Genomic DNA, 13,049 nt, shown 5'->3' on the forward strand with positions numbered 1-13,049 from the left:
GAAGGGTCAGCATCAAGACCCAGGCAGCTCCCCTTCTGCTAGTCCCTTCTCTCTAAGTTTACCTTCCATCTACACTTAACAGGTCTGGTATGTAAGGGGCCTGAACGAAGGTAGTGGCTATGCGAGTGGAGAGAAAGGGCAGGAGGTAAGTGATGTTGTGGAAGTAGAAACAGTAAGATTCATCAACTGATTGGAAATAGGGGATGACGGAGAATAAGAAGTCAAGGATGATGCCAAGGTTACTAAGTAACTGAAAAAAATGATAATAACTTTGAAAGAAATGGGGAAGTATGGGAAAGGAGAGGATGTTGGGTCACTGATAAGGAGCTGAATTTTAGATATGTTGAGTTGCAGATGTCTCCAGGATGTCCACTTTGAAATGTACAAGAGGCAATTGGTGATATGAAACTGAAGCTCAGGGGAGAAACTGGGGCTAAATATATAGATCTGGGAGTTATCAGCATAAAGATAACAAAGCCATAGGAGATGAAAGTGTAAAGAGAGAAGAGAAGTGGGCTTAGGACAGAGCTTTGGGGAATAACCAAAATCAGTAGGTATAATATGGGTGATAAGTCAGCAAAACCATGAAAGAAAGAAAGAAAGGAAGGAAGGAAGGAAGGAAGGAAGGAATAAGGAAGGAAGGAAAAAAGGAAGGTAAGAGAAAGAAAGAAAGTAAAAAATGGTCATACAGGTAGGAGGAGAAGATCCAGGAGAGAATAGTTTCATGAAAACTCAGAAAAGAAAAAGCATCAGGAGGTCAACAGTTTCAATTACAGAAGATAAGTAGAGAAGTATTAGAACTAAGAAATCATCAGATTTGGTAATTAAGAGTTTAGTTGAGTACTGAGGTCAAAAGTCAAAAGGTTGAGGAGTGACAGAGTGAAAAGGAAGGAGACAGACTATGGACAGCTTGGTGGAGGAATTTGAGTGAGAAAGAGAAAAGAGATAGAAGGTGAGCCTAGAAAATAGTAGAATGCAATGAATTTATTTCTAAGAATGGAGTAGGTAGACCCTGGGTATATTTGAAAGCAGTAGGGAAGACAATAGATAGGAGGAGGTTGAAGACCAGAGGGGATGATTAAGGGAGTAATCTGCTGGTTTCCTTTTTCAGTTGACCAATCTGTTCATTTTATAGGACTTTGAATTCCTTTTCACAAAACTGGTCTTTACTATTTTCTAAGTCTTCTTATCTGGATATTAAAAGAGTAATAAAGATTACCATAATAGATCTTAATTGTTGTAGCTGCACACTGAGAGGTGATTCCTTAAGATAATTAGGTTCTACATTGTACACAATAACAGCCACATTGTGCGATGACTAATATTGATAAACTTAACCCTTCCCAGCAATACAAGGATCTAAGACATCTCCAAAGGTCTCGTGATGGAAAATGCTACCCACATCCAAAGAAAGAACTATGGAGTTTGCATGCAGATCGAAGCATACTATTTGCTATTTTTTTTTTCTCTTCTGTTGAGTTTTGTTTCCTTTTTCTGGCAGTTCCTTCTATTGATTCTAATTTTTACTTACAACATCACTAATCTGAAAATATGTTTAATAAGAATATATACATATATAAAGCCTATATCAGATTGTGCGCTGTATTGGGGAGGGGGCGTAGGAAGGGGGAGAAAAATTTTAAACTCAAAAGCATATGGAAGTGATTGTTGATAAGTCAAAATAAATTAATTTTTAAAAAGATAATTAGGTTCTAAATAAGATAGAAATATATTCTTTTAGGCCTACAATAAACAAAAGGTTAAGACTAAAAATCTCTATAAACTATAGTCCCAGATTATTTTAGGTAATCTGCTGGGATCTAGTACATGTGTAAATGGCTTGACCTTGGAGAAAAGGGCTACCTCATTATCAGAGACTGGGAGAAAGGAGAGAGTAGGGGATGTTATCAAGGGATTATTACATGCAGAGAAGAAGAGGGAATTCACTAGATTCTCAGCTGAGAGGGGAAAGAGGGAGATGTGGGAGGCCTGAGAAAAGAAGAGGTTTGAAACAACTTCTATGACAAGTGAGATAGGGAATTAATTAGGGTGGAATGAAAGGATTACTTTTTTATCATGAGGGTGTAGCTGAAGTTTGATAACATGAATTTACACTGTGATTGTGAACCTTTCTCCAGATCCATTCAGTAAAAGAAGCTGATGGTGGGAGTTAAGCCAGGGCTAAAATTTGGTAAGAGATAAGGGATTATAGGACAAAGAAGTGAATGACTAGAAAGTAGAAAATAATAAGAGTTGAGACTGAGAAGGGAAGAAAGTCAGAGAACTGGTAATGGTCTAAGAAAAGTACCGAGGAGTGAAGAAGGGATTGGAGGTAGTGATGAGGACAAAGAATAGGTATAGGTGAGGCACAGAGAGAGAGGGAATGACAGGAGATTATGGTCACATATGGAATGTCAGATTTTTGACCCAGGAAATAGAACACTTGTAAGTAATAGTGACATGAAGGGTGTGACCATCCCTGTTTGTGGAAGAAGTGCAATGAAGGTCAGGGAACTTGAGAGAACAGCAAAAAAAAAAAAAATGAAAGAGAATAGAAATGTGGTTGAAATGAGACCTAGAATTGTGAAAGCAATTCTAAAATCTTTAAGTAAGAATACAAAAGTCAATCCAACTAAAATTAATACTCATATGATATAAATGCCTTCACTCAACAAATTGCTTATTTCCTGGGTGCCAACTATCTGCAAAAGCACTGTGCTACCAGGATAAATATAATCTAGCTTTCAAGCTGGATTACTGTTTTAATTTTATGGTTCCTGAATATACTTTATAAGTATGTTAGTTTGTATCAGTACTGTTAGTCTCCAAATAAAACATCTCAAAGATTAGGCATTACATTTGTTTAATTCCTCTTTGGCAATAGCTATGGAAATGCCACACATAAACAGACTTGACTAAAATAATGACAGCAAATTAAAAACCAGGGAAACACTTAGCTGTGCATCAATTGTACCTCACTTAAAACAAAACAATATTCTAAAGAAGATAAATAAAGAGCTGATTCTTCACTTAGCAAAATTAACCACAGTACCTTTTAAAGATGACTTTCCTCCAGTGCATTGAAAGCATGATTCAATATCCAAAAATTTTATTTAAACAGTATTTTTAGGCACATACAGTTTGTAAAACAAGCAGTATAGTATAAACTATCTATGGAATCAGTATTGGTTAAATGGGTGCAAATGCCTGATATTTCTTAAAAACTGAGAAAATAACAAGAAATTTGATCAATAAACATTAAAGCACTGAGCAATGTCACTCATGCACAACAGAAGGGGAATGGTTAAACAAAGAGGTCAATTTTAATTCCTTAGGGGAAAAATCATTCAGAAGGATAACTTACATTCTCAGTCTCTGTAATTTTCTGTTGTTTTCTTTCTGTTTCCTTTTTCAATTGACTAATCTCCTGTACATTTTGTAGTACTTCAAATTCTTGTTCACGAAGCTGGTCTTTACTGTTTTGTAAGTCTTCTTCTAAGACTTCTATCTGGATGTTAAAAAAACTAAGGTTATCATGAGACAGCTTAATTGTCATGCTTACACACTGAGAGACAATTCCTTATTATAACTAGGTTCTAAATAAGACAGAAAGGTATCATTCTCTTAAGCCTGCAATCAACAAAATGTTGACTTAAAATCTCTGTAAACTATCTTGTTATTTGACACTATTTCATATTTTTTTAAAAAAGGAAAAGCTCTTATCATACTTATGGAAGTAATACAAATTACATCATATGCATTTACATGAATACAATTAAATACCAATGAATATTTCCATTTTATTGCCAAAATAATTAAACTTTGTTTTTCTGTCACAAATTGTAGTCATCTTTCTTACCTATTTATTTGGTCCACATAAATTTACAAAACTAAGTCTTTTATTTAAACTATAAAACTTACCCTGAAAAATTACTTTATGCCAGTGGCCTTAACAACTTTCCCTTCTGAAGTTCACTTGACTGGTACTCTCAATATTCTTTGCTATCTTTTGACCTCCAGAACACTTGTCTACCTGCACTGACTTTAGCACCTGCCTTCCTCTCACTCACTACATTCTTGTTATGGCAATCTCATCCAGTCCCATGGCTTTAGGATCATTTTTATGGGGCTGATTCCCAAATCAATCTGTATTTCCATCAATGGCCATTTTCTGAGTTATAGACCTATATTTCCAACTGTTTACATGGAATCTCTATCTGAATATTCCATGGCACCCCAAACTTAATACAACTAAAACAAATTCATCAGATTCCCCATGTTTCTGACTTTCCTATTTCTATTAATGGTGACAACACTTTTCTGTCACCCAAGTTTGAAACTCTGGACTTACCTTTGATTTTTCTTCCTTCTTCAGCCGCTATATCTTATAGTTGTTAAGTTCTCTTAATAAAATTTCTAAAATATCTCTCAGTTCTGTTGCCTCATGTCCATTCCACCACTCTGGTTTAGACCTTCTTGAGCTTTTCTTTAACCACTCAAAAACATTCCTGACTAGTTAACCCATCTCCATTCTCTGTCCACCCCAATCTGACCTTTACACATTATGAGAAATTTAAACTTTTTAATGTGCAATTCTAATTACATCATTTCCCTGCTAAAAATCCTCCAAAGATAGTTTTTAAAGAGTTTCCCACTGTACAATTTAAAAAATTATTTCAAGTCATGTCTGTTTTAACACAAAAGGATGTCAGGTTACAGGTTCAATTTTTGCATTTTTGGGGTATTGAGTGGTAAATTTTCTTTTTGCTGACATGGACTTCTAATCTGCTACCCAAAGGAAAAATTGCTACTTAAATATGAGTTATTATTATTGTTTTTGTTGCCTATGGTAGCCATTTTTTGCCACAACATTTGTAATAATATATTGTGTATAATGGTGTCATGTGTCTACATTTTAAATACAAGTCAGAGATTTTTTTTTACTATACTTACAATCCAAACTACTTAAGTTTTAGAGTATCCAAAGGCTTTATGAAGAATTTGTGTAATTAAGTTACCTGTTTATTAGATTCCTTAAGTTCTAGTTTTGTTTTCTCCAGAGTACCCTCTAATTTAATTATTTTTTGTTCCATTTCTCCCCTATGTTCACGAATAGTAATATCCAACTGTGTAACCTAAACATGAAAGCAAATAAATATACAAAATTGCTAAGGATTCTTTTCTAGTATGACAACAAAATTATCATTAATACTCATGTTTCTAATAATGTTGGTACAAAATATTTTGTAAAGAATTCATGGAAAGTGTAAAAAATTGAAACACATTTTCTCAAAAGTAAATTATTAAAGGACAAAACTATTAACTCCAACATTTTGGATCATAAATAGCCCACATATATTATGAATCTAATGAACAGAAATCTAATATAATCTCAAATGAGATTACTCGGACTATATTAGTTTTGTGGACAAAAAGATTGCTAGTTAAAAAACAAACAAAAAAAACCCCAACTCCTCCACCCAAAGATTATACTTAAAAGTTGCCCAAAATCTTATTTCTTTTATCACTCTTCAAACTCCCTTCTCCCCCTTCTAATAACTAGGGAACCAAATCCTTTAATTCCTGTTTTATTACATTTTATAGGGGCAGCTAGGTGGTGCAGTGGATAGAATACCGGCCCTGAAGTCAGGAGGACCTGACCTCTGACACTTAACACTTACTAGCTGTGTGACCCTGGGCAAGTCACTTAACCCCCCATTGCCTAGCCAAAAAATAAAAATTAAAAAAAAATTAAAAACCAATTACATTATGTAGCCCAAGGGGCCTCAAAGACTCAGATGCCCCAGTCTTGTAACTTGAGAATTCATATGTCAATTCAGCAAATGACATCAAACTCTAAGTGTGTGGCAATACACAAATCTACAAAAGTATCATTAAAGAAACTGACTTGAGCTGCTCTTTGCTTCAGTTCCCAATTTCTATCTTTCAGTGCCTGGTCCATGTTAAGAAGCTCTTGCTTCTTGTCCTCAATATCAAGCTTGCACTCTCTACAATTTGACAAAGGAAAATACAAAGAACAAAAGGGATACTGAAAATATTTTTAACTTTATTAATAGATACAATTCAACTAGTAGTTTTCCCTGGAAGCTATGAACAAAATACATTTTCACATCAAAGAATCTTTTGAAAGATAATTGAATAAATAGCATCAATATTATTACTTGATCACAGCATTCTCAAAGGCAAAATAATGTTATTTCACATTTTGTCATTTCAAGATGAATTATTAGAAGTTAGTTGTCAAAGCACAATCATAACCAAAGACTGGTTTGGGTAAGAATTAAAAACCATATTCATAATTCTTTATTAATCAAGGCTAGCAGTCTTTAATTTGACTTTGAAAGGCAGGATATTATCATAGTCAGCAAAAAGGTATTTATAGCATGGCTGATTATCTCTAATGTCCATCTCACAAATGGGACTGGCGTTGAATTGTTTATGTTCATTTTACTATCTCTTTGGGATGAAAATGATGCTTTTTAGGTATGGAAGAAGATGTAAGTTTAATATAGATGTATATTTTATATGATCTATAAAGTTTCTTCAGATATAATTTTTTAAGTGTAATTCTGAAAGTCTCAAAATGACTAACATTAATATCTTTTGTTTCAAAACTGCTTTTTTTCTTGTCTCTGAATCATGTTACTTGCTAAAGCAGCCAAATTTGGATTGCAACCCAAGTAAAAAAAACTTGTAAAACAGATTTCCCTCTTTCCAAAAAACCTTTGAAATTATTAAGCTCAGAAGTAAAGTGGGACTGAGATATTACTCCTATCTTTAGGATTTTGAAGCAACTGAGATGAGGGAAAAGGACATTTTTTTAAATAAAATTTTTCTATCCTTTATCCCAGTCTGATACAAATTTGGAGAATAACCTATTTAGAGCTCTTCTGAAAATTTTTTGAAAAGGTATAAATCAAAAGCAAACATTCATACTGCTTAGAAACAAGGTACTAAGGATTCTCTGAGGTAAGGATGACAGGCTTTCACCTGTCCAGATCTTGGCCTTTTTAGAATTCTGGGTTAAATGGATTATTTTAGGTCTGGCCTAGAAGTTGGGGACTCCTAAGCAATGTTGTTAATAACAACATATTTACATAACAATTGTAAGGCTTACAATGTGCTTTTCTTACAATGACCTTGTGAGGTAGACTATACACATATGTTACACCCAACTTACAGATAAGAAGTTGAGCTCTGAGGGCTTAATAATAAAAATTCACGTGTAAAAAGCACATTAATGTTTGTTTACATTTGTATACATTCTCACAACAACCTTGTGAACTAAGTGTTACAGTTATTATCATCACCATTTTACAGATAAGGAAACTGAGGCCAAGAAAGGTTCAATGATTTTCCCCCGGGTCATAAGGATAGTAATTGTTGGAGATGCTCACTCCTATTCCTGGATCCCACACTAAAGAATTGTCTAAGTTGAGCTCAGTCCTCAATCTGCTTCGGTTATGGAATAATTCCTACATACTGCTTCTCATAGCCTATCTTTCTGATGCAGCTCCTTAGCCCTATTCGCTTCTGCCAAACAGTAACCTAGCACTTACTGTTATTAACCCCTAACATCCCAGTGCCAATGGCTCTAACCCAATGGTGACCCACGGGGCTAAGCGCAGGAGTGGAGATCCTATGGCCTTGAGGTCACACGTGGCCCTCTAGGCCCTCAAATGCAGCCCTTTGACACAGATTCAGTGAAAGGGCCGCACTTGAGGATCTAGATGGCCACAAGTTTCCCACCCCTGGCCTAAGGCTATCTTTGGCATGAAAAGAGCTAAAGCTGTGAACAACATGGCACAATGACAATGGAGATTATCAGTCTGATAGATGGATAGTTTGGGGAACCAGGGTAACCACAATTTCATGTATCTGGGTCCTTTCTGATTTCAAGTAATTTGAGAAGGCAAGGTTCTACTGTGAAATAATTTCATAGTATCACTTAAAAATGCTTTAACTCACCTGAGTTCAGCTGTGAGATCCTTTATAGTGGAATACTTTTCCTCTAGAGACATTTGGGCATTCTGCAGTACATCTCGCAATTCTTGTAGCTGTTTTAAAGTATTTTTTAATTCTACATGAGCATTTTGCAGTTCAGTCTCTAGCTCTTCTCGTTTCTGCAAGGCTTCCTTTAGATCTTTTTGAGAATGCTGCTGTAGTTTTTCTAACTCTTTCACTGTTATGAGGGAGAGTAATTTAAAAACCATAATCTAATATTTCAGTATTGAGATCTCTGTAAATAATCATAATTATGAACAACCAAATTTGAATCATATTCAAGTGATTATAAGGAAAAAAAAAAGAGGAAAACAGTAAACACTCATAGTCCCTTCTGATCTCACAATCCTAAATTCTCACTTTATTACATTTCCAAAATCAACCAAAATTAACATTCATTTATTAATTGACTATTATATGCCAGGTATAGGGTTATGTGCTAGGACACAAATACAAAAGTGAGACAGCCCCTGCCCTCAATGAGCTTACATTCTACCAAGGGGATACAACATGTTTACAGTTAAGTACATACAAGATGTAAACAAAATAAATACACAGTGATGGGGTTGAACTAAAAACTGAGGGAATCAGAAAAGGCTTCTTGAAGTAAGTGGCATTTGAGTTGAGTTGAGCCTTGAAGAAAGCTAGGAGTTGCAAATGGCAGGGTTGAGGAGGGCAGGCATTCTAGGATGGGGGACAGACTCTGCACAGGCATGGAGGTGGGAAATAAAATGTCACATAAAGGTAGTAGTAAATAGGCCAGTGTAACTGAAGCACAGAATGCATGAGGAAAATGCGGATTAGCCTGGGACAATAAGTTGAAGAAAGAGTGTGAAACGCTTTAGATACCATCCAGAGTGTTTCTACTTAATCCTAAAGGCCACAGGGAGTCACAAAAGCTTCTTGTGTCTCCGGAGGAGTGACAGGGTCAGGTCTGTGTTTCAGGGATATTACTTTGGCAGAAGTGTGGACAATGGATTATAAGAAGAGAGACTAGAGGCCAATGAAGAGGCTAAGAAATTGGTCCAGGTGAGAGGATCTACACTATGGTATTTGTGGTACAAGGAAAGAGAAGAAGATGAATATAAGATATGGTGATGAGGAAGTTTTGACAACTGATCGGACATGGGAAGTGAAGGAGATGAGGGAAGAGTGGGATATGATTCTTGGTTGCAAACTAGGTAATTGGAAGATTCCTAACTCAATAGAAATAGGGACGTTATGAAGATGGGTAGGTTTAAGGGGAAGGATCATGAGTTTTGTTTTGGACATGTTGAGTTTGAGGTGCTCATGGAACATCCAGGTAGAGATGTTCAAATAGCAGCCATTTGTAAGTGGGGGACTGGAGGTCAGAAGACAGATGAGGGCCAGATATGTAGACTGAGGAGTCATCTACAAAGAGATGATAGCTGAATCCATGGGAACTGATGAACTCATCAAGAGAGAGCGCAGAGAGAAGAGAACATCATCTAGGAGAGAGCCTTGGGACACACCCACACATACAGTATAGGATGGATGATGAACCTGCAAAGAAGACTGAAAAGCATTAAATGGACAGGTAGGAAGACAGTCATGACAGATCAGCATCATAAGACCTACAGAGGAGAAAGTACACATAAAGAAGGAGTAGACAACAGAAGCTAAGGATGATTAGAACTGAGAAAATCAAATTTAGCACGAAAGAGGTCGAACAAAATGAGCTGACAGCTAAGCCCAGCTAAGCTATTGCTTACCAGCTTTCACTTTTTTATCTAGTTCTGTCTGTGTTTGTTCTAAGGTCATATCTAAATGATTTAACTGGATTGTTTTATTCTCTCCATCCCGTCTCAGGTGAAGTATTTCTTTCTCCATTTGAACCAACTCATCCTTGCACTGATCCATTTCCAATTTTATGTGCCTGAACAAAAAGGAAATAAAACAAATAACAAATGAAAAATTAATTCCAGTACTTAAATTTTATTGAATTTTATGACATATTCTGACTAGGCAAAATTTTAAGATGCTAAATGACAAATGACACTAAAATTTTTTTAATTAGGCCTTCAGTGTAAAAAATACCCAAATATATTTACTTTTATTCATATGACATAGTTACCTATTAACAAAGGAAATATGAAATATCTAACAATACTAGTAGTAACATGTGGCTCTGATTTAACAAGGCCAGGCATTTCTTCTAGAGCAGTTTTTAATTTTAATTTTATATAGCTTTTTGTATGCTAAGGAGATACCATGATATTGCATATCTGGAGATCACTTAATTAGCAGCCTCAAATACACAGAATATGACACAGCAAATCAGAAGACAAAGAAAGGCCTCTGCACAGCCAAAACAGACATCCCAAAGTCCACATGCTAAAGTCCTTCAGACTCTCAACCCTAACACGAATAAACTACATGAATACTAGAGTTCTTTGCAGCTCCAAAATTCTATTCTGAATCTAAATTTAGTTATCCAGTTTTCCAGCTCAAAGCAGATAAAGAATAGTAAATTAGAAAGATTGGGAGGTTGCTAAAGATAGGCATAGTGACAATCTGCCAGCAATGGAAGAAAACTCATTATTAAAAGCAAATAACCTTCAAAATATAATAATTTGGGGCCGTTCAGCCCAAAGGCAAACAATCCTGAATATTTCAAAAGTGACCCTGGGGTGTGGGGGGAGCTAGGTGGCACAGTGGATAGAGCTCTTGCTTTGGAGTCAGGAGGACCTGAGTTCAAATCTGGCCTCAGACACCTGACACTTACTAGCTGTGTGACCTTGGGCAAGTCACTTAACCCTGATTGCCTCACCAAGAGAAAAAAAAAAAGCAAAAAAAAAAAAGTCATGGAGACTGGGCTAATCTGGTAAGCATGAGAGGCAGCACGGCATGCTGCATAGAGGTAGTGCTGAAGCCACAACAGACCTGCCTCTGATACATACGGGCATCTGCTGGCCTGTGCTTTGGTCTGTGAGCAACCACAAGCACTCTCCTTTGCCCTAGAACTGGGGCCAAGGTCCCTGTACCCCTTCAGTCACAAGAGCTAGTGAGCTAGTCTTCCACTTGGCCCTGGGACCTGGACCAGGAACTACATATGGGCAGTTAGATAGGGTCCTGCACACAGTGCCAGCAAAGGTCCTCCACAATCTCCTAACCAGTTGTCCAATCCCTTACTGTCTGTGAGTTAAGATCGTCCAAAGCTGCTGCTGCCACTGATCAAGCGCCCCCAACGCCTGTTGCTGGCACCCCAGCATGTCCCGTGCTGCATGGTCTGTATTGGGCTCCAGGTCTAGCCACCACCCCACTGAGACTTATCTGCCAATCTCCTAAGTGGTTCTGGGCTGGAAAGTTGTTTCACCCCAACCTGTTGCTGGTTCTGCTACTCTAGAATTCTATTTGAGGTATTATTTTAAGGTTGTATGCAGGGGCATTTGGGAGAGCTCAGGTGAGTCCTTGCCTTTACTCCACCATCTTGGCTACACCTTCCTCCCCTTTCTATATCCTTTGTATCCAACAAGTGTTTAGTTGTACCTCGCATGGCAAGTACTTAATAAGTGCTTGCAGACTGATTGGTAATCAAAGTTTTACGTTAGTTTTGCTTGTCCCTTGAGACACATGAAGATGGAAAACTCAAGAAATTCACTTATTATAAACACTTCTAATACTCTAACTCGGACACTGTCATCTTCAATTACTTGATCCACACCCTGGCGTCCAACCTAAGAAGCTGGGTGTGCATGATTTAAGTCACGTACACATAAAAGCAGCAGTGTGACCAGATAGATGGAGAACTGGCTTTGGCCAGTTTGGAGTCCATGAGATTTGAATTCAAATTTCATCTCTGACACATGTCACCCACGGTCAGTCAGTTAAAATCAGTGCCCCAGTCACTCAGATACCAGCTCCCCAGACCAGTTCTCCCAGGCTGCCAGACAAGCTGTAGAGGGAGCTACTGTTCTACATCTGGAGGGGGTCTTAAAACCAGGAGTTCCTTCCATTTTTGAAATATCACAGGCCCAGATCAAAATACATCCATAGCCACGGAGTGGTATGTACACAGTATAGATTAAATGATAGTCTCTAAACATGGTAAAAAACAAATGTTTTTACAAAGAATATTTAAGAAACATTTTAGGGGATTGAAAAGCTAGTGGGAACGGAACAGCTGTAAGACACAGGGCACAATCACCAAAGTAGAATTACCAAAACATGAGTAAAAACACAACAGCTCTGTCATCTGGTTAAGATGAGCAGGTGCAAATAAGTAAAATTTAGATAGGCAATGTTATTGTTATAAATACTCCTTCTATCAATACACAATCTAAAATTTGAAACTATCATACTTTATAGCTTTTATAGAAAGGAAAACTATTTAGGAATAATAAGGAAAAATTAAAGTTGTACCTGGCAGTGCTAGTAAGCTCAATAACCTTCTGCCTTTTTGTATCTGCTTCATGACAGGCTGATTCAAGTTTCTCCTCCATTTTTCTTAACTTTTCTGCAGAAATTTCTTTTTGTTTTTGAAGTTCTTGTTCCAGTTTTGATACCTTATGAACAGTTTTCAATTTAGTGTTTTAAACTCTTAAGTTACAGTTCAAGGTTTCCTATACTAGTCTTTAGAAGAAAAATATTATGAAACTACTTAACTACACTAACTCAAAATGGACTGCTCCAAAATCAAACCAGGGCACAAGAAAAATACAAATCTTTAAAAGATAAAAGGACATGAATTTCTCTTAATATGCTTACTCAATTAATATAGGGCTCTATGCTTGGCCCTATTCTGCTCAATATTTTTTAGCCATGGCTTGGATGAGAGGGTTTATCAAAAGAAAGGGTATTGTTTATCAAATCTGTGAAAAACATGAACCTGGGATGAATAATTAATATGGATAACAGATGAAACAATCAGTTTTCAGAAATATCTTGACAGGCTAAAATGCCAACCTAAACCTAAGAAGGTGAAACTGAATAGCATTACACTTAAGCCTATTAAAGTTTGATACTTGGGTTTAAAAAAATCAACGGCATAGGAACCTAATGGG

At 36.6% G+C, this 13,049-nt stretch overlaps 1 protein-coding gene across 9 annotated transcripts in view; it reads right to left on the minus strand.

The window, feature by feature from the left end:
* Positions 1-13,049, minus strand: part of CCDC18 (coiled-coil domain containing 18) — an 89,549-nt gene that overhangs the window by 20,005 nt on the left and 56,495 nt on the right. For all 9 annotated transcript variants that reach the window (XM_027854841.1, XM_027854836.1, XM_027854835.1 and 6 more), the window contains 6 exons: positions 12,409-12,551; positions 9,759-9,922; positions 7,990-8,203; positions 5,909-6,008; positions 5,019-5,135; positions 3,365-3,508 (listed from right to left, as the gene is read on the minus strand). In XM_027854841.1, coding sequence (XP_027710642.1) covers positions 3,365-3,508; positions 5,019-5,135; positions 5,909-6,008; positions 7,990-8,203; positions 9,759-9,922; positions 12,409-12,551 — 882 coding nt within the window. The remainder of the gene's footprint in view (positions 1-3,364; positions 3,509-5,018; positions 5,136-5,908; positions 6,009-7,989; positions 8,204-9,758; positions 9,923-12,408; positions 12,552-13,049) is intronic.

This window comes from Vombatus ursinus, unplaced genomic scaffold (assembly GCF_900497805.2).
Source record: "Vombatus ursinus unplaced genomic scaffold, bare-nosed wombat genome assembly UNPS02010639.1, whole genome shotgun sequence".
Classification (NCBI taxonomy): domain Eukaryota; kingdom Metazoa; phylum Chordata; class Mammalia; order Diprotodontia; family Vombatidae; genus Vombatus; species Vombatus ursinus.